Source organism: Eleutherodactylus coqui, chromosome 9 (assembly GCF_035609145.1).
Source record: "Eleutherodactylus coqui strain aEleCoq1 chromosome 9, aEleCoq1.hap1, whole genome shotgun sequence".
NCBI classification, from domain to species: Eukaryota; Metazoa; Chordata; class Amphibia; order Anura; family Eleutherodactylidae; genus Eleutherodactylus; species Eleutherodactylus coqui.
Window position 1 is genome coordinate 69,529,334 of NC_089845.1, and position 22,765 is coordinate 69,552,098.

At 39.4% G+C, this 22,765-nt stretch overlaps 1 protein-coding gene across 2 annotated transcripts; it reads left to right on the top strand.

Annotated features, from left to right (window-relative positions):
• The first annotated feature begins 1,260 nt into the window (after nt 1-1,260).
• Nucleotides 1,261-21,650, top strand: DSEL (dermatan sulfate epimerase like). Of its 2 annotated transcripts, none has more exons than XM_066579501.1 (2): nt 1,261-1,708; nt 17,242-21,650. In XM_066579501.1, the coding sequence occupies exon 2, from the start codon at nt 17,917-17,919 to the stop codon at nt 21,535-21,537; it is 3,621 nt and encodes a 1,206-aa protein (XP_066435598.1). In that variant the 5' UTR covers nt 1,261-1,708; nt 17,242-17,916; the 3' UTR covers nt 21,538-21,650. The 2 variants fall into 2 exon arrangements, with proteins under 2 accessions (XP_066435598.1, XP_066435599.1); XM_066579502.1 differs by lacking the exon at nt 1,261-1,708 and adding an exon at nt 10,983-11,109.
• Nucleotides 21,651-22,765: the final 1,115 nt, after the last annotated feature.

A 22,765-nucleotide genomic window follows, 5' to 3' on the forward strand; every position in this document is an offset into this window, starting at 1 on the left:
CATTTTGGTGCTCGCTCATCTCTACACAGCATGCTTTACTTTCATCTGCAGTTATGCACCAAGTCTTCCCATAGAAGTCAACGGAGATGCACAAATGTGCGTGCAGTATGCTAGGAGATGTGTGAAACATTGTGTAATTGAGCAGGAAAAAGAACACATCTCCAACTCATTAGACTATGTAGCTATTTCAATTGGTACATATTTTTTTGCAAATGCACATGTGTTGCACGTGGAAAAAGTACAGTAAAATACGCCATTTCACCCAAGAAAAGCATAGTTCGTGCTACAAATATGCAGTGCTTATGTTCGTGCAAATAAGCATTCGCTCATGTGAATCTGGTCTTACACTGTGTATGAAGGTGGCCTAAAGATCCAACAGGGTGAACTGGAGCAGCAATGTTGGATCCAGTAGATGAGCAATGCCCCTTTTAGACGGAGCGATTATCATTCACAAAATCATTAAAACGTACGAAACTGAAGGATAATCGTTGAGTTTATACGCTGGCAAACAACTGAACGAGTGAGAATTGTGCGCTTCTCGCTCGTCATTCAGTTACATCCGGCAAATAAAACATGCACTTGTAATAGGAATGTGAAACTGAATGACTATTGCACGAGAGCTGCACGATTTTTAATGAGAATGGGCTGCACGAGCGCGAAAGAGCTGGGGATGACGCCAGCAGCTCGGTTCTTCGAACAAACGAGAATCATGAGTTTCTTGGCCCGTCTACGAGGTCCATAAGGATTTTTTAAATTCAATTTCCCACCATTGTGGGACATTTAAAAAAAAAAAAAATTTTTTTAATATTTCCCCTTCTGTGATGCAATTTCCCACCATTCTTCTATCTTTCTTCTGAAATTGGAGATCATCTTTCATGTAAATTTTTTTTTTAATTCACCATAAGGACACCTTGAGTTGCAGACATTACAGGCATTGCTCTAATTGGTAGCATTTTTTTTTAAGACAGGCTAGAAAAATCTGTCATATAACGCTGAATTAATAATTAATTCACTGACACTAATTACTTCCAGCAAAGTCTGTGTATGCAGCTTATTCACCTGTAAAGTAATAACCTGCTTTTTCACGTCTGTCTACATCGCTAACTGTATTCTGCATGCACAAAACCTCTGGCTTGCTTTTTCCATTGCTATAAGGAGCAGCACTAGGATCCAGGGGACATCAGGCAGTAAGTGAGCTGTCTGCTGAGCTCCACCCACATCCCCATCACATTGAAGCTTTCACCCTTTGCTGCACTCCAGAATCAGCTATTTATTTCCCTTTTCTTGGATCTAGTCACCCAGTTATGTGTCTATATTCCCTGGTGAATGCTGATCGCCTGTGCTGACGTCTCATTGCTGGACCTGCTGCACAGGGATGGCAGGATTCTATTAGCTGTGCTGGGAAGGAATGCACAGTCTGCTGCAGCAGTCATACAAGAAAGCTTTTCTCTGCACACTGGAAATCTAATTCTTACTTCCTCTCCAGACTTTGGCTGCAGACTATTATTCCTGCATTGCTCACAGCTACTCCATTAACAATGCAACATGATGACAATACGGAGCTGAAGTTTCATTGCGGACTCTGATTTGCTAACAGAAGAAGAAATAAAGTAGCATATTCTATCCTAATGATAGTAGTGTCCATCACATCAGCAGCAAAGATACATTATTCCCCATGTAATGCCAGCCTTTACCCTGCCATGGTATGGTGAGTATATTCGTAATCTGCTACGACTTCTTCAGGTTGATCTCAAGAATTCTATTTGTGTGTGGCAAGAAAATAATGAAGGTTAGACACCATCTAGTGGATGATGGTTTTCATTCTATGTTGACTTTTATAGTGTTTGTTGTGTTTTCTTATTAAGAATGTGAGTAATCATTGGGCAATGTTGCTAAAAGTTTACCTTCATGAATAATATCAAAAGCAAAGAGGAAACAATGTATAAGGTAGACGTCTGTGTATGAATATAGCATTAGAGACAGATTTGGTGCTGAAAATTATGTTATTGTCACAATTCTCTGAATGGGGTTTGCAGAAATCTGGCAACTAAACAACCCCATTCAGATGAATGGGACAGATTTCAGTTACAGGAACTTGTGCAATGAGTCTGCAGCATGGGAACATAGTCCAGTAATATGTGAGACAGCAATGTGTGAGCCATAAAGTTCAATGTCTATTGGATTTCTCTGGCCACAAAATGTAAAAAGAAAACCCCAAAACTTTGGGGTTTGGGGTATACTCATATTTGTGATTCATGCCTACTGCTCTGCAATTCTTTTACTGGTTCTGCCTACAGCACTACATAATGACTTGTCATCTGTGTGGACCACATATCAAGTAACCCTGGCATCAGTGATAAGGCACCCATATTGACTTCACTGTGGTGATTCTTAATTTCAAGCATGTCATCAGTAATAAACTAAACAGTGCCCCAGTGAAGGGAGAAGATAAAGGAGTGTAAACTGTATATTTATTTAGATATTTGTGAGCTGGCGACAAACTGTGGACTTTGGGAGCCAGTATTTATATAATGGTAATATATTCCAAAGAGTTTTTTGGGACTCTAATATTGATGACATATCCTCAGGATGTTTCAGCAATTTTGAATCAGTAGGGCTCCGCTGCTTGAGACCCGTGTCGATCAGCTATTTGAAAAGGCAGCTCAGCCAAGTGTCATGGCCTCTTTACTGCATACCAGACACAGTGCTGTACATTTTGTAGTGGCAGTGCTTGGTATAGCAGCTCAGTCCCATTCCCTTGAATGGCACTGAGCTGCTTTCAGACTATGTGACAAATGAATGTGAAATAACTGGCTTTAGAAGACTCCATAGCACTCACCTGAGTATTACAGACCCATTGGAATGGTTTAGGACTAATACATCACAAAAATAGCTCACTTGCCCTATTAACAGGTAATGCTGGGGTTCAGAGTTGCAGCAGGACCCCAGCTATAAGTTACAGCTGGTTTGCATTGCAGATGGCACAGAATCTGTTCCGGAGCCCATGCCACCTACATGACATACATGTAGAGCATTTTTTGCTAACCACTTCCCTCCCATGACATACATGTATGTTATGGGGCAGGAACTGATTAATGTTGGCCTATAGGAGAGCCTAAAGAAGGCTCCACCTATGTGTTGGGGAATGCAGCCAGGATAGGGGACCAAAGCTTATTCCATGGAGTTCTTACAGCTAGGACCCACACATTTTGTCTGTGTATTTCGCATATATTTTTTACGTACATAATACACAGTACGCAGAAAATATTATGTAGCATACGTATTTACTGCATAATTTAAGCACCCATAGCCTATAATGGGTGTATTACGTGCCAAATAGGATATGCTGAGTTTTTTATTTTATTTAGGTGCATGAACAATGCATGTCTGAATGGCCCAATGTAAATCCATGGGCTGTTTGCACTGCGTACTGTGCTTGTAAAAAAATACATGCTTAATATGCAGACAAAATACGCCCATGTGAGTGAGCACTAAGGCCTAAAGGGATAGACCACCTGCACATGGGCTGATTTGCATAGCAGAATCCGGAGCGGGTATCTACCTTCAGATTCCACAGCAAATACTGCCCATAAACATGCTATAGCAAATCACGGTTTCATCTCCACGAGCGGAAATCCATTGCAATTTTTTGCTCGCAGAGAAGAAATCATAGCATGCTCAAATTCTGTGCAGGCTCAGCATGGACGGCTTCTATTAAAGTCAAAGGACGCTGTCAGATCCGCAGCCCTTCCGCAATGACATTGCGGAAAGGCCCGTGGATTCTGCGTCATCGCGAGAAAAGCAGTGATTTAAAAAAAAATAATCTGTACTGCCAATGTCTGACGGCTCGCCGTGCGGACAATCCGGAATACAGCAAAAGGACTTCTGTGTGGACGCCAGATGGGCAGAGGGTTGGATTTCACTAAGGGATTCTGAATGCAGAATAAGACCCGCCCGTGTGCACGCGGCCATATTCCCAGTTCAGACATTTTTGATAATTCTGTACAATATGTCATTTATGTGTGATCTGTAGGGGGAACTGCTATGCCCCATTAGAGTTAAAGGGCCACAATTTTTCTCCCGATGCTTTGCCACTTCTGTTTTGCCACTTTGCCAGTACTCTGTAGAAATACATCCCCAATTCTGTGCCTTGTCAGAAACAGTGCTGCGTCACATAAAGCTAAAATAGCCACACCAATTTAGACTGTATTCTAGTGATTCAACTGAACCCCCACCAATGAGTGACTTATGAGACATACAGATTTGTACTTCCTTCACTACTGGCCTGAGATATCTTGAGATGAGTGGTACAAGATGACATACTGTAGATGGAAGCCTCTGACAGGTGCCATCTGTTGCCCATAGGGTCCCATAATAAAGTATGTGCTTAGTATCTTGTATACAGTTATTACTGGATGTAATAAATGTATACCTGTGACAAATTCCTCCAGTAGATGCCATCTGTCGCCCAAAGAATCTCATACACTTATAGCAGCGGGCAGTATATGGGAAGTGTTTTTTTTCTTCACAAAAGGAAATGGTGGACACATCAGTATTTTTTGAAAGGTAAGCGGGTAAATATAAACAGTACCGTGCAAAAGTTTTAGGCAGGTGTGGAAAAAATGCTGTAAAGTACGAATGTTTTCAGAAATAGAAGTGTTAAGTTTGCCCAATAAAATGCAAAGTGAATGAATAAAAGAGACATGCGAATGAAATCAATATTTGGTGTGACCACCCTTTGCCTGCAGAACAGCTTCAGTTCCTTTAGTAAATACACTCATAAATCTGTCTGCCGTTGTGAAAGAACGCTTTGTGTTCGGAGAAAATATTCTCTAGCTACAAGATGTATAAACAAGAATAAGAAAATGTAAACACATCCAGCAAGATCATTCACTTCAGCATGTCTGGTATGGCTGCTCATTATGCAATTAGTTTCAAATCTAAAAATACATAACTGAAAAGCAATTTGTTACATTTTTCTGTATATATATTTAACCTCTTAGTGTCCGATTTATTTTGTGCATCAAGGACCAAGCGAATTGCAAGAGCCATAACTCGTTCACATAGCCATACGAGAGCTTTTATTTTTTAATGGCACCACTCTGGGAACATAGGATGTGTTGTATAACTTTTATTACATTTGTTTAGGGGGAGATGGAAAAAACACCCCAGAAATTCCCCCATTGTTTCTTGGGTTTTGTTTTCACGGCGTTCACAATTTGTAAAAATAACATGATGATTTTCTAATCTGGTTCAGCAAAATTGATGCAATGCCAAAACTTAAAGTTTTAATTTTTTTATTTTTTACTACTTTAGCATCGCCACATTTTAAGGGCTTATTTACATGAGCGTATATTGGCCGGCGTTTTCACGGCCGGCCGATATACGCTTCCATCTGAACAGTTCCCCCCTTCCCCTCAGCAGCTGTCTGCCTGTCTCCTCTAGTCCAGTGTTTGCAATGGGAGGGGCGGAGCTAAGTCCGCTCTGTCCCGCCCACTCCCACTGCTGGCTATGGACAAATGGTGGGAGCATAGCTCCATCCCACCCACTCCCATTACAACCCGCACAGAGGGGAGGAGAGAGGCAGAGAGCTGGTGAGTGGGAGGAAGGGCGGGAACTGCTTAGATGGAAGCGTATATCGGCCATCCAATATAAGCTCCTGTAAATAAGCCCTAAGACCCAGCAGAATGATAAGAGAGCTTGTCTTTTGTGGGAAGAGTTATAGTTTTTATTAATACCAGTTTGATGTACATATAACTTTTGGATTGCTTTTTATTGCGCCTTTTGGGAGATGTACAAAAAAAAATAGCAATTCTGGCATTACTTTTTTGAACTATTTTTATGGCGTTCACCAAGCAAGAGAAACAACAAACAATGTTCATTGTCTGGATTGTTATGAACATGGTAATGCCTATTATGTGCTGCTTTTTAAAACCTGTTTGGGTATTTTATCCATTTAAAAAGGGGTTTTCTGGGTAAAGGTGTGTATTTTCTTGTTAAACCAGATTTTTTTTTTTTAAATCAAACTTTATTAACCTTTTTTTGACACTATGTTTTGTCATCAAGAGCACTTGAAGATGCGATAGTTCGATCACTAGTATAACACGCTGCATTATTTTTGTAATGCATCCCACTAAGCCTATGATATCACCCTATTACACTCTGCTGTAGGTCGGACCTAATGGGCTGAATTACGATGCAGACACAGAGGCTTTTGTCATGCCTCCGGTTGCCCAGTGAGCCCACTGCTTACATGCTGTAGTTGCTATTGATTGGGGTTTGTAAGGGGTTAAACTGCCAGGATCTCAGGATTCTTCCTTTCTAGCAGTTAGAGTAGGAGCCTGGCTGTCAGTAGTTGGCCAAGTCACTGCCTTGAAGAGGTGAATGTGCAGATTTGAAACCCATTAGTGACCGCCATAACAAGGTGTATTGTGAGTCACGCTATGACTGTCTGTACATCCTCTTTCATATTTTCTAGTGTGTAACATCACCTAGCAGAGCCGCACTAAAACAAGCCTTATCAATGTCAGATTAAGGCTAATTTCACATGGATGAGCACAATATTGGGCCATAAAACACCGCCCAATATTGCACCTGCCAACATGTGTCAAAAATGCCTCCCATCATTTCAGAAGAATTGCGATTTCCCCACCCCCCTCCGGTAGATTATCAAGTGTTTCCCATTGTTTTCACGCCGTGCAATGTATTTTTCCATGCATCATTGAAAACAATGGGTGAGCTGTTCCGAGAGAATGCCGAAAGATAGGACAGGACGTGATGTTTGGTTTTTTTTCTCGCACCACGGTGCAGGAAAAAAATTGTTCATGTATATAAACCTATTCAAAAGAATGAGGTTCATATTCGAGTAAGATTTGTGTTCCTCGCAAAACACACAACTCTCGTGTGATTTTCTCGGCCGTGTGAAAACAGCCTAAGCCATGCTTGGAGCTTTGATACCATGCTACTAAGCATTACAGCTATGGCAGCACAGACCCTGCCACCACGAGTGTTGCTTCTGGCCTGTTCCTGCTGGACTCCATCCCTAACCAGCAGTTACAATAATGTTAAATTGTAACATTTTAGAAGAACAATATCAGACAATGCTGCAAAAAAGCGTTTTTAAAAAAAAACAATGCTTTTTTAGTACATTACCTAAAGGCCTCTACACACCTTAGACGTTAGCCGTCCAAACCTATGATTATTGCAGGTTCAGATGTGTGTCTGGGGGGTCTGTTCAACTTTTCCCATGACAGATGATATTGGGGGAAAAGAAGGATCCAGGATGTTGAATTACACTCAATTCTTTTGTTCCCTGGGAGATAAGCCAACACCAGAGCTGTCTACCTGTGGCTTACCTCCCTACGCACATGAAAGCGTGGCAATTTGAACATTTGTGTAAGGAGGAGCCAGTAGGAACAGCTGAACGGCCATTCATCCGATAGGTGTATGGGCAGCGTAACTAAGGTAAAAGTTCATTAGTATACAGTTTGCAGTCCCGTTCACTACTGTTCAATAGCATGCGCTAGAACAGCATGACTTTGCAGTTAGATATTGATCCATTTTCATTAATAACGTATCTTTTCTACTTTGCTTTCCAGCTTGTAAATGTCACCCCATTTATCAGCAATCAGTTTTTCTACAATAACTCCACTGAACCATGTAGCCAGAGCAGTAACACCTAATTGGTAGAATATTCTTTCTCTTATCCCATTTTAGTTTAAACATATATACATCAGCAACTTTATATATTGTTCTATAGCCTCTGCTTTTAGCATCAAATAGGACTTACCTGGAAAAACCAGAAAAAATCAGTAGCAACACCTACAATTTTATGCATAATTGATACAAAAATTCATAAAAAATTAAAAAGGATATGGACCAATGCTAAAAATACCACAGCACAAAGAAACGTGTCTAAAAAAATCTATATACTATATACAACAACAGGAATAAAAGTGCTGATGCGATCAATTCATTACATAGACACCAAGATATTACTTTATGCAATTAAAAATAACCCAATGTGGTACAGTTGTATGTATTAATATTTAGATGGCTATTATTACATCATGAGTATATTGTGTATACCTCTCATTTACAGTGGATTCCAATGTGCAGTACATTTTCGTTCATAAGGAGACCCCGCATACCAAATATGCTCAGAATCTTTAAGAGGTATTCCCATATTAGCCAAAGTTGGTTTAGATGTGAATACCAACAGCAACCATTGCCCTGGATTACGGAGACATCCGAACTGGCTTTTGCACACTTTTTCGATAACTCATTCACTTCTGTGGGATGTATGGAAAGAACAGCCAATTTTACCAGTGGACATGGCATAGTAACATAGTATGTAGGGCTGAAAAAAGGACATATGTCCACCCAGTTCAGCCTATTAACACCTCACATGGACCCCCTTTCCCATATTGATACAGAGGAAGGCAGAAAACACCCAATGAGGTGGAAGCCAACTTTCTCCATTGTAGGGTGGCTTCACACGAGCGTGTTTTTGTGCGTGCCTGCATCTATCAAAAATTAATTTTATATCCTGTGAATATGCCGTACATGTATAAGATGGGAATACTCCTTTTTAATATATACAATTGTACAACACATTTTCAAACTACACTAGCTCAATATGTTGGGATATTATAGAGGCATATATTAGACATTGTGCATTGCTGATTGTTATATGTATTAAGTGTTATATTTATATTCTATTTAAGATTTTTGATGTCTATGACTGGAGTTGATTGCCAAATGCTTGTACTCAGCTATCTCCAGCAGTCCAATGGAAGTTAATGAATTTATTCCCAGTCACTCTGGACCTATGTTCTTGTGATTAGTGGGATCACAGTGGTTGGACCTCCTGCAGTTAGACACTTCTGGGAGATAAGTTATCCCCTTGGCACAACCCCTATAATCACTTTTCTAGATAATCCCTAAATCTCATTGTCTACTGAATACGTGTTCATTTATTTAATAATTATACAATATGTCAAACAAGCTGATTTCCGGAATCCTTGGATCTATGCTGTGATTTTGGGTCAATCAATTTGAGTTACTTTACTCTCCCAAATACACACATTAGTAAACACTACAGTTGTTAATTTGATTTTCATTAACACACACTTAAAGGGACTATTTTTTTTAAAATTCATTTTTCCCATGCTCATAAATCTTAAAAGATGTATGCTCAGCTCTTCCGGATGCTGTCAACTCTAGGTCTGTTCTCCCTTCCGGGTCTGTGTTGATAGCCTGCAGTCCGCCTGTTCAAGGGATGGACAGGGTGCTGCAGTCAATCACAGACCTCAAAGCTCAAATGCTGAGTTCTGTAATAGGCTACAGCAGCCAATGATGTCCTGTATGCCGGCTGACTGCAGGCTGTAACACAGTGTTATACAAAAGACCGGAGGATGTGGCACTGGAGCTGCGAGGATCCAGGAAGGAGGTGAGTATAGGCCCTTTTATTATTTTTAGGTATGCAAAACAGGAATTTAAAAAACAATAACTTGGAGAACCCCTTTAATTGAAGTACACAATGGAATCCATTTTTCATCTATTCTATAAGTTAAATTCATCTGCTATGTGAATTTTGAAAGACTGCATGCATTACAGAATTATTCTACAGCTGTAATATTCCATATTTTCACAGAGCTAGAAAAGGAAAAAGGAAAGAAAACCTGTTCATTATAGACCAGATAACACATATTGTAAGCATCTGTATCTATGCGGAATATTTGGTATCATGTTAATAATGATAAATAATTATACCCATCTGCTTCTATTTAAAGCCACAAGTGAGGGGCTACATGTGCAGATTTCACATGTGGTCTTCACTATTCTAGTGCTTCTCAATTGCAATCAAAGGGACAAAGGCCACAACAATGGCTGAAGTATGTTTGAATGTATGTATACAACATAGAGCTGGGAGATGGGCCTGATAGCCCAAAATATTACTGCAATGCATAAAGTTCACTGTGAAGTCTGAGCCTTAAAAATGATTGAAGTATTTTTATATGTAGCTGACTAAAATGTTGTTCTCAGTAAGAGAAACGAAATAATCTTGTATATATGATACCTTTTAATGGCTGACAAAAAGAAATGATGTTGACAACAAGATTTCAATACCTATACTTACTTAGGTCTCTTCATCAGGCTAATATAACAAATTATCTGAAGAAATACACATGTTATTACAAAATGTTGTCAAAAATTGGCATTCAAAAAATAACTGAATAAAATGCCAATTTAATTGCCATTTAATTCTGCCATGTTTCTGCTATTTCTGATGTGTATGTTTTTACTGATATTTTGTTAAATACAGCTGATGAAGAAACCTAACTAGTCTCAAAAGCTTACTCTATTTCCTTTTGTTAGGCAGTAAAGGGTATTGTCACGACTGGAGTCCGGGCAGGTGGAAGTCCCTGGTCCTACCCGAAACCCCTGTCCCTACCTACTTGCCGCCCTAGGCTAGGCCCTAGGACGACAACTGGGCGACAGTTCCTAGGCTCACTAGGGATGCGGGGCAGGAGCCAGACTCACAGACAAATACAGGAAAACAAACAAACACAAAGGCAGGTCAGGCAATCCGGGTCGGTAACAGGAGAGAACGCAGTACAAGGGGTCAGGTAAAGTCGAAGTCAGGTCCAAAGCAAGTGAATCCAAACAGGGCATCAATCCAAGGTAACATGGGTGTAGCTGGAGACCAAACATACACTGGAAAAATCTGAAGGAAACTGAGCAGTTTAAATGCTGTCAGAAGGGGTCTTGCTGCTGTGGCGGGGAGCCTGACAGCAGCAAGACCCAATCACAAGATGCTGGAGAAACAGCCCCCCAGTGCCTGCTAAAGACAGGCAGAGACAGAGCAAGCATGCCCTGGGTGTCATGGTAATGGGGATGTGGCGCAGGCCGGCACCCACCACGTTCCCTGCAGGCCAGCTACCTAGGCGCCAGCTCCCGGAGTACAGGAGCGCGCGTCTGGAGCTGGTGTCTAGGATTACGGTGGCCAAAGGAGGTCACAAAGACCGGGGCTCCTCTGAGCTGCAGCCCGGGTGATAGGACCGGCAATGCTGGCACGGAGACCCTGAGAGCCGCCGGTCCTCACAGGTATAGCTATAAAATTGTGTTTGTTTCTCTGAGAACAATAACGTTTTGTTTTATTAGCTAATGCAGTATCCTTTTTTTAACAGTGTGACTGTTAAACAGCATTTGTTCTTAAAAATTCTTTTAGCAGGCTTGAGTGGTTTGGAAAGGTTACGTTTCTAAGGAATTCTAATTCTAAGGAATTTTTTCTCTGCAAATAAGCTCCGTATGTTAGGACTATTTTCTTTTGCCAGTGTTTTGCTCCTTTTTTTCCCCATGGGTGATATTCTCTTGTCTCTCCCTCTTTCTGGCTATAGTGTCTTGAAAATGAATATCTTCGACAATCCAGCTATTATGGTTTAAAGTAGCAGTATAGCACACACTTCAGGCTTTTTCATAAACAATCTATGACAAAAAATACCTGAATTCATGAATGGGTGTGAGTGAGACCTGCCTCTGATTGGCTCAGGCTGAGCCAATCAGGGGCAGCTTTGAGTCACACCCCCTTCACACCCACTGCAGGCCAGCCGGGCTGAACTCCGGCTGCCGGGACAAGGTGAGTATATATATATTTTTTATTTTAACACATTTCTGGATGAATTGCAGGGAAGGGCTTATATATTTAAGCCCTTCCCGACAATTCATCCCACACTCGCCGGCAGCCCATTGCTTTCAATGGAGCCGGCTATATTGCCGGCTCCATTGAATTCAATGGGCAAACATCGTTCTTCTCTGCCACAGCTGTTACAGCTGTGGCAGAGAAGAATGATTTGTCTTCTATATGATCTCAATGGGGTCGGCGCTGCTGCCGCCGGCCACATTGAGCGCATATAGAGAAGAGAACAGGAATCGCAGATCGCAGATAGGTGCGATCTGCGATTTCTGTTATATAATTTATCGGACGAGCGCATAAAAAGCTCTCATGTGTCCAATACCATTGCAAAGCAATGGTTTTAAAAAATTGCCGGAAGCATGCGCATGCGCAAATCGCGCGACAAATCGCCCGTCTGACTGAGGCCTAAATGTAATGTATTCAATTCTATTAAGTTAGTGACTATATAAACTACAGTAACGTTGTTTGTAAACACACATAATAACAAATACATATTTAAATTACTGTTTGAATTGAATTACTGCATCTGCCCTTTCATACTGATAAGTCGACAAGAGGGTCTTTCATGCATACAGTATAAGGCCTCAGTCGCACGGGTGCATCGGCACCCGTACACCGGCGCCGATGCGCCCGTGTGACTGCAGGAAGGAGACGGACGTACCTGCAGACGGCCGTCTCTCTGCAGTGCCGGAGGAAAGAACACATGACCAGCAATGAAGCCGGTCACATGTTCTTTCCTCCGGCGCTGCAGAGAGACGGCCGTCTTCAGATACATCCGTCTCCTGGTGTCAGTCACACGGGCGCCGGTGTACGGGTGCCGATGCGCCCGTGTGACTGAGGCCTTAGAAGAAGCCTCTTTTCGGGCTGCACTAGTCTTGAAATGCCTTTATTAAACACTTAGGACATTAACAAAACAAAACTTATTATACTTATCTTGTCACTAGACTGTTTTCAGTAAGCTGCGCTGCTTGTCATCCTATTCTTTTACTGTTTATGTATGTAGAAGAATAGGATGACAAGCAGCGCAACTTAGTAAAAAAGTCTTGTGACTCACAAGATAAGTATAATAAGTTTTGTTTTGTTAACATACTAAGTGTATGTTTATGTATGTAAAAGTCTCAGACTTTTGTGTTAAGCAGAAGAAATGCAGTCCTAAGCTCTTGCTCACGACCTGAAGGTTGTGGGTTCAATCCTTGTGTGGTTCAGGCAGCTGGCTTAAGGTTGACTCAGCCTTCCATCCCCTGGCAAAATGAGTACCCAGCTTGCTGGGGGTAAAAAATGACTGGGGAAGGCAATGGCAAACCAACTCGCAAAAACACAAGATGTGACGTCACCCTAGGAGTCAGTCATGACTTAGTGCTTGCACCAGGGGACTTTACCTTATGTATGTAGCTATACAGTCATACATTTGTATGTGTCGGGGTCTGCAGTTAGTCTGACAAGTGTTAGACTTGAAGACACTTTTTGCACTGCTCACCCTTGTCACTGGTTCTTATGAGAACACGATCCAGCAAAATATTCCTGACTACGATATTGCGATACAAATACACCTGTTTGTATCTCCTTTAATCACATTAATGGGATTTCAGGTTAACTGTTGGATGGATGGGTAAAATTTTAATGTGTACAGTACTTGTTTTTGCCAATATCTTTAGGATTCCTACTAAAATTAGGCTTTTGAAGAATGGAATGAAAATTTTGATTTTATTTCGATTAAACATATTTCTCCATAATACTTAGTTTTATTTTGATGTTTGAATCTTTAATCTTGTAATTTTGCTTACCTTTAAACGTTGTTCTTTTTTCTTTATAGAGCCAAATGAACTGTTAATGCATGGCTTTATACAGCAAACAACAGTCTAACAAATAATGGATTTGTTTAAGTCCATCATTTGGTAAAGTAATTGCTAGTACTCATAAAATATAGAAATGCTCTTGTACTTAAATCCCCAGAGTGTAATGACCTATCTTGCCAAGGCAGGTTTGGCAGAACATCTTATGGCTGTTTTATTTATAAAAGTCTTAGTAAAAAAATTTAGACTTTTGGCCTAATATGTGGATTTTAATAACCTTAACCTTGGATTGACACAAAGCGTATTTAGGAAACATGCAATGTTTTTTGCAGCATTTTTCCTGGCATTATTTAACTTTTTTTTTCTAAAATTGTTGCGGCCAGATACTAGCTGTAAGGTAATTGGGAAATAGGAAGTGCACTACAAACAGTGAATTTCTTAGTGTCATTTTTCTCGATTTTAGTTTTTTGGGTTTTTTTGTGGTCAATGGCTTTTATTTAAGTGCAATATACATTAACAACAATTCATGACAAAATGTCAGTATAAAAAAGCACTACCCAAAATATGCTTGTAAAAAGTGCATGCAGAGCACTACAATTTTTACAAGCCCCTTTCCCTGTGTGAAATGAGCAGGAAGGAAGTTTTACCTATGACCTCATTCAGATGGGTGCTGAACGAGCCCTATACATCAGCTAAGTTTTAGACTTAATAGGTTAGGCTGCCTGTCCACGGGTGTTTTTGAATTCGTTCCCCACGGCGATAGTCCGGCCGCGTGGAACGCAATGCACGCTTTCCATAGCGTTGCTATGGAAAGCGCTCCCCCCCTGTCCATGAGAGGAGAATCTTAGCAACTCTGAACTCGTGGCCAGCAATTCGCAGCATGCTGAGAATTGCCACAATTCTCCACGGTCAGCCTATCTGTCAGATAGGCTGACCGTGAAGATCCACCTGTCGGCTCCCGCTCCTGGGTGGCGGCTTCCGCGACGGAGATTCGCCATGGGATTTCGCAACGCCCGTGGACAAGACAAGAGGCCTTAGTAGGAATTTAAAAATTGACTCCTTGTATTTTAGTAAACAAGAGTATGAAATATACAGTATTGTAATATGCTAAATCATTTCTATTTTTGGATTCCGTAAATGTTCATTTTCTGACTGACACATTTTGTCTTGGAAATGCTTTCATCTTCGCTTTACTTGGAATACAAATGACGTTTTTGTTCAATTCTGTATAATTATATAAAAATGGTGAATTCAAATAGGAAATAGTTAATTTCACTTAAAATTAAATTGTATCTGGTTGTCAAAATTCAGACAGCAAATTTAACATGATCTAGCAAATTGACAGGTATAGGGAAAAACCATTTCTATACCAGCATATATAGAGTTTGAATATTAGAAATCCTTATGTTGCTTTAAATATTCAGAATGCTAACATTTTGCATTCTAGAAACTCAAAGATTTGTAGCTCAGCTAACTGGGCCAAACTAATCAAATATGGACTGTTAGAAGTTCATTGAAAGCTATATAAGGGTATGTTCACGTGAGACATCACAGCATTTGCAGTACAAGACATATTCATTCATGTAATGCAGAAACATCTGCGTCCATTGTTTGCTGTGAACTTCAGCTTAGACTTTCATGGCAAATCCGCACTGAAATGCACTTCAAAATATGTACCATCATCAGCGCATACGCGTAACGTGACCATACCCTGAATCCAATTTCAGTTTACACCCTCTAGTTACAGTTATGCAGTAAATTCCTTTTTAATGATTACTGTACTAAGACGAACCTGTCTATAAGATGCAATGCTGGTTTAGACAATAAAAAAATTGGAAAAAATATTTCACACTAATTTAAACTTTCCTTGTGTTTCTTTTTATTCTAGGGTGGGTGCAGGTGGGGGGTAACGGGCGACAGTCCACCCATGTAGCGGCATGTGCACACATAGCAGAATTTTTCCACATGTAAATACACACTTGGCTTCGTTTGGTGAACATTTTCACCACAGTTGTCACTTACTGCATTCTTGTGAATGAAATCCACTGTGAAAATGCATTGCTTTTCTGCAACCAAGCATGCTGCGGATTTGAAAATCGGCAGCATGATTGTTTTGCATTGGGCATTTTTTTTTCACTGTGAGTAAATGGTGTTTGTTAAAGCACCATTTAGTCATATTGTTATGGAATTTTGGCACATGATCTGCAGCTGAAATTACACAACAAGTTTGCTGTGCGAATTATGCTTGGTGTGTCATTATTTTTTGCATATGTGCACAGCTTTGTAGATTCCACAAAATAAGCTTTCTATGCCGTGGGTTTCATACTTCATTATAGAGTTTAACATGTAATCTGGCCACACACAATTTTTAAACTTTAGACCTCTTTCGCACGAGTGACAGCGATATTGTCGCAAGGAAATCACAGTGATATCCCATCTGTGTTCTGTGCTATATCGCTGCACTCTCTCGTGGCAATATCACGATTTTGTGTCGCTACAAATTTGAGTGACTTTGTAGCTCTTTTGCCAAGATTTTTTGGGCAGCTTTAAATATAAGCCCTACCCTTAAAATAAGCCCTGGCAGCATAAAAAAAAAATCACCTTACAGCCGCTGTCAAGTCTGCTGCACGTCTCCTCCTTAGCTCTGGCAGACTTGCTCATAGTTTTCAGCATGCGCTTCCTGGCTTGTAGTTTCAAAATCCCTGCCTCCAGGAAGTGTTATTTGTGATTGGTTCTCGAATACCGCAGCTTAGCCAATCGGAGCCAGCGCTCAATGAACCAATCACTGCCATTCAGTGCAGCTAGGGCTTATTCTATGGCTTTTACAGTAGGACTTTCTACTGTAAAAATTGCACCACAACGCATGAAAATCACATTTTTATGCAATGCAAAAGAAAGGATGGCTCTATAGTGAAACATGAGCTACAAAACCTCCCAAATCGTGGCAATGTTTAGCAACCGGCGTTTTTTTTAATCTCTCGCAATGTAGCAGGCTACAAAACATTGCTAATGTGAAGGAACCCATTGACATTCACATACATTTGATTTGCAGCACTGCCACATTGCAAGGCAATCGTACAATTTTGGCGCCCGTGTGAAACCAGCCTTAAGAAAAAAGAAAAACAGCAAATGATCCTGCAAAATGCTGTATATAAATGCAGCCTCTTAGTGGTTTGAGCTGTTTTTGTTGATCACCCAGGTTCAAATATATCTAGTTCCTAACAAATCGCTATATGTGACGGGGGAACTTGCCTGGTAGTTTATATTGACATCATATGTAAAGTATTTTTTATTTCAATGTTGGTTTTCTATTAAAGAATATTTTTTGTACACACATGCTATATCCACTACACATTCCAAAAAAATCTATATGAAAATGCATCACACTCAGGTATTGCCTATTGAGAAAAAAAATTAAATTACATTTTTAACTTCATGGCAATGTTGGACCCCAACATTTAAAATAATCATTATGCAAATAATCGGCACAAACTTTTTACCTGACAGCCATGATGTTCAAAGTTGGAGGTCTACTTTCACCAATCTGTGAAAACAAGTATGTCACCGAAGCAGAACTGACAACACTATTGCTACAGTATTCAGTAAATTAGTGAAGTGTATGAGTTCTCTGTGAAGTCGTTTTAGTGAATCATCATATCTATTAAACTAAAGGGAAATATTTCACTTTTAGAACATGTACAGTTGACAATGTTTTGGCATTCTGTCATGAGACTTTGTTTCTCTCCTTAGGAAACCCAAGCCTTACACAGCTGAAGACAGCAAATTGAAGCAGAAATAACTGAAAAGGCAGATGTCGAATTTCTGAGATTATCTCTACTTCAACCACGTAACTAAAAACAGCAAAGATAAACAATATTTGTCTAATACAACAACGCACATCCAGAAGAAAAAATGAAAGCTTTTCTTCAACGTGGCAAGCCTTTTAATTGCTGACAACAGGAAAATGAATTAATGGCACAAAATCCTTTTCACATATGCTTTTTGGCAGTCACTCAAGACTTGACTCATAAAATACAGAGCAAATGTAGCAGTTGTGCTCAACAGTTATATAAGTGAGCAAGTATGTATATACGTCACAAAGACCCAATGTTTAACTCTAGTTCTGTTCCCACTTACAGCAAAGTATCCATAGCAATCACAGACTTTAAAAAAATCTATAACTTGCACCATATATATGTCTTATTGTATACCATTATTGCAAACATAATCATTATGCTCAAAGACAAGCCATGAAATAGATACTGTAATTTGTAACCAACATATCCTGAATGCGCAAAGTCTCTTGATATGAATTTACCAATATATTTTAAAAGCAAGTCTGAAAATATACATCAAGTCGACAAGTTCCCTAAAAAAGCTAAAGAAAATAGAAAGACGTGTCATTGATTTATAACCAAATGGAACATGGCTTCAACTGTTTTAGGACACTCTGTTTTAGCAATGTTTTTTATTTTTCTGTTTTCTGTCGGTTGTAGCAATTATACTGAAGACTGGATGGCACTGAAAGCAGATATCACTCCGTATAACCAATTATTTAGTGTTAATACTAGTTTCAAGCAGAAAAACAATCCTTCACATCCAAGACTATATTTTGATAGTGCAGATGTTCAAGGGTTGAGGCTGAAGTCCCACACCACTCATTTACATTTATTTAGAGCAATTAGAACTGCAGTCAACAAGATGCTGGCTAATCCATCTTACTTCTTGCCCCCTCTAAAGCATGCTGACTTTGCAGCTAAATGGAATGAGATTTATGGAAATAATTTGCCACCATTGGCTTTGTATTGCCTGTTGTTTCCAGATGATAAAACAGCATTCACTTTTGCACTGGAATATATGGACAGAATGGTCAGTTACAAAAACTGGCTAGTTCAAAATGCACCTGGTGACGAGGTACCGCTTGCACACTCGTTGACAGGATTTGCCACAGCGTTTGACTTTTTATACCGTTTTCTTGACAGTGATAGAAGACAAAAGTATTTAGAAAAAATTCAAACCGTTAGTGATGAAATGTATGAATATTCCAAAGTTCGTGCTTGGGGGAAACAATTTCTCCACAACCACCAAACTACTAATATGCTAGCGCTGCTCATAGGAGCAATAGTTGTGGAAGAGCACAAAGCAAAGCAAGCTAATATATGGAAACAAACAGTTGTGGATGCAATGGAAAAAACAATGTTCCTTCTGAATCATGTTGTGGATGGATCTCTTGATGAAGGCGTTGCATATGGTAGCTATACAGCAAAATCAATTACACAATATGTTTTCTTAGCAAAACGCCATTTTGGTATGAATCATTTTGACAACAACTGGCTGAGAATGCACTTCTGGTTTTACTATTCTACTTTGTTGCCAGGTTATCAAAGAACAGTAGGAATAGCAGATTCTAATTACAATTGGTTTTATGGACCAGAAAGCCAGTTGGTATTTCTTGATACATTCATTTTGAAGAATGGAGCTGGAAATTGGTTGGCCAGCCAGATCAGACAACATAGACCAAAAGATGGACCTATGGTACAATCTACAGCACAAAGGTGGAGCACACTTCACACAGAATATTTGTGGTATAATCCTGAACTTACTTCTCATCCACCAGTTGATCATGGCACACCAAGAATGCACGTGTTTCCTAACTGGGGAGTCGTAACATATGGTGCTGGCTTGCCTAATATTCAAACTAATACATTTCTTTCATTTAAGTCTGGAAAGCTTGGTGGTCGAGCAGTCTATGATATTGTTCACTTTCAACCATATTCCTGGATAGATGGATGGAGAAGTTTCAATCCTGGTCATGAACATCCGGATCAAAATTCTTTCACGTTTGCTCCTAATGGACAAGTGTTTGTTTCAGAGGCTCTCTATGGACCAAAACTAAGTCATTTAAATAATATTTTAGTTTTTGCTCCTTCTCCTACAAGTCAGTGCAATAAACCCTGGGAAGGTCAACTTGGTGAATGTTCACAATGGCTAAAATGGACAACAAATCAATCTGGAGATGCAGCTGGTGAGGTGATCACAGCAAGTCAACAAGGGGAGACAATGTTTTTGAGTGGTGAAGCTGTCTCTGCCTACTCGTCTTCCATGAGATTAAAAAGTGTCTACCGTTGCTTGCTGCTTTTAAATCACCAGACACTGCTTGTAGTTGATCATATTGAAAAGCATGAAGATTCTCCACTGTCTCTAGTTAGTGCCTTTTTTCATAATCTAGATATTGATTTTAAGTATGTCCCATTTAAGTTTCTTAATAAATTTAATGGTGCTATGATGGATATATGGGATGCACATTACAAAATGATTTGGATAGACCAAAATGGTAATAGTCCAGTAGGTAGAATTCAGGAAGCTGAGCAAACAGCAGAATTCAAAAAGCGCTGGACACAATTTGTAAATGTTACCTTTCAGTTAAACCAAAAAATATCAAGGATTGCTTATGTATTTAATGGACCATATGTTAATGTGTCAAATCTGAAATTCCTAGACAATAGCAAGTATGGTGTTAAAATATCTCTTAAAGTTAATAATACAGAAAATATAGTGTATATAGTAACAGACTATAATGATCTTGAGGTCAGATTCAATTTTCTTGGCTTTGGGGGTTATGCAAAGTTAGAAGATCCGAATAGAATAATTCGATTTGGCTTGGGCACTGAACAAATTACCAAAACAAGCAAATTAATTGGTATGAATGTATTTCACTTTGGGCTAAAAATCAATTTGATGATTGGCTTAATATTGTGTGCCAGCTTGGGAATATTAGCATTTCATTGGAGATTCTATATTCCTTTTGGTAAGTTGATGCGTTGGATCCTAGTATTGATTATAGCACTGTGGGTTTTTGAATTAATAGATGTATGGACAGAATGTACTCAACCTATTTGTTCAAAGTGGAGTAGTGAGGGAATAGATACAGAGGGCATTAAGAAAAGTGAAGTTCATTCTGATCTGCCTACTGTAGTAATTACATCTCTACCAGGTTCTGGTGCTGACATTTTAAAGCAACTTTTTTTCAACAGTTCCGATTTTGTTTATATTAAGATTCCTACGGTCTACATTGACATTCCAGAAGCAGAATACAAAATTGATTCATTTGTGGATCCATGTGAATGGACCAGCTCTGATGTTGTGGATGGACACTTTCAACTTATTCAGGGTTGGCTTCAATCGCTGCTTCAGAACACAAAACTTCATTTACAGAATATTGATTTACATGAACCCTTAAAACCTAAGCTTTTTCACCACTTAGCAATTAGCAAGGATAAAAAAAGACGATATAAGAGAAGAGATCCATTTTCTGAGCAAAAAACTAGATACAAAGGATATTATGACAGAGATGCTGATTATGTTAGGCAGCTTCGCAAACATCTGACATTGTTCCCCAAAGCTCAGCCAGTACTTAGTTTAAGCAGTGGGAGCTGGACTTTAAGGCTTCCATTCATTGAAAAAATTATTGGATCTCCACTAAGGGCATTATTTATTGTACGAGACCCACGTTCTTGGATTTATTCAATGTTGTATAAAAGCAGTCCGAGCCTGTTCTCCTTAAGAAATGTTGACCAACGTTTATCAACAATGTTCAAAGATGAAGAAAAGCAGAAATGTAGATCAAATGCTGGTTATGCTCCTGAATATGACTCATTAAAAGAAGAGCTTACTAATCCTAAATCAAATGCTCTGACGAAACTTTCACATGTATGGCTTGCCAATACTGCAGCAGCTATTAGAATTAATAATGATTTACAATCAAAAAGTTACCTTTTGATTAAATTTGAGGACATTGTAAACTTCCCTGAAGAAACGACTCAAAAAATATATAGTTTTTTTGGCATTCCTCTTTCTCCTGCAAGTTTAAATCAAATAATGTTTGCAAGTTACACTAACTTATTTTATCTTCCTCATGAAGGAGAAATTTCATCTGCAAATATAAACACATGGAAGTTAAATATGCCTAGAGAAGATATTGCATTGATTGAGGAAATATGCTGGACCCAAATGGATAAACTTGGATATGCAAGATTTAGAGACTAATGAGACTAAGCCAAATATTATTATTATGAGTAATGATATTGTGAATACTAGCTCCTATATGCTGCAGGTCAGCAATCATTTGCACTAGATACTGTATCTCAATATTCCTTATGATCCACAATCAGAATAAAGAAATATATTGTTTATTCTTGAAAACTGTCTTAATAGAGTATGGGGGGGGCGGGGATATTTGCAGGTACTTTAAGTATTCTAAAATGGGATTTTAGAAATGATTTTTTTACTGTTTTGAACGTGTTACTTTCTTTTAATGCTTTCTCATTTTTATAGTAAACTGAATGGAGTAGTGGTTTAAAGAATTTATGTCCAGCAGGATGTCAAACACGTATTAGGATAAGTACATACTGAGTGGTAGTCACACATGAAAAAAAATGCTTGCTGTCGAGAACCACTTTTCAAAATGATTAACAGCCTCATGATTTTGCAGGTACTGTGGGCAATTGAAATGATTGTTAATGGCTTTGTGGGTTTTCAGGTCAAACTGATGTTTTCTTGCAATATTGTATGGCCACTTTAACAGTTGAAAACTTCTCTCAACCAGATCTTAGCACAGTTTTTTCCTGCATCCTGGTCACCGAATGCCATTCTGTTTGGCCTTATCCTTGTAATCATACTTGATTCTGGCCACCTACTTCCAAGCATAGCCAGAGAAATTGAGCTCCTTAGGAAACCCCCGTTTTGTTCTTTTTCTTCACATGTTAATGAAATATAGCAAGGACTGTGGCGCCGGATCTCTTTAAAATTTGCCTTCTAAGCACTAATTACCTCAAAACGTCTGGTTCCATCCTGACACCCAAAGATTTGATAGTGCTGTTATAGACGTTCCTTTCCTGTCTGTATAATGAGAATTTACCTCACATTATAGATACTAACAGCATTGCTATGAATTTGAACTTTTTTCACTATTTAAAGGGAACCTGTCGGGAGTTTATTGCTACCAGCATACAATCGGAGCAGGCACCTACATCATAGACCTCTGTGTTTTACTCTTAAATGCTAGACTGACAACTCTAACTCTTTATACAAATAGGAAGAGACTTATCAATCTAGCCAACTTGGGAGAGGAGGAAGTGGCTACGAGCTGCCCCGATGACTCTTCTGTGTACCGGGCTGCTTTCTAAAGTATGTTTTCAAAACATACCGTAGTTGTCTGCAATGTGGCTACCTGTTGGGTTTTTGCGCTTCCCATGCAGGATATAACTCCTGGGAG

Bases quoted from the DNA above. Each gene is read 5' to 3' on its own strand.
- DSEL (XM_066579501.1), top strand. From the start codon at position 17,917: ATGGCTTCAACTGTTTTAGGACACTCTGTTTTAGCAATGTTTTTTATT.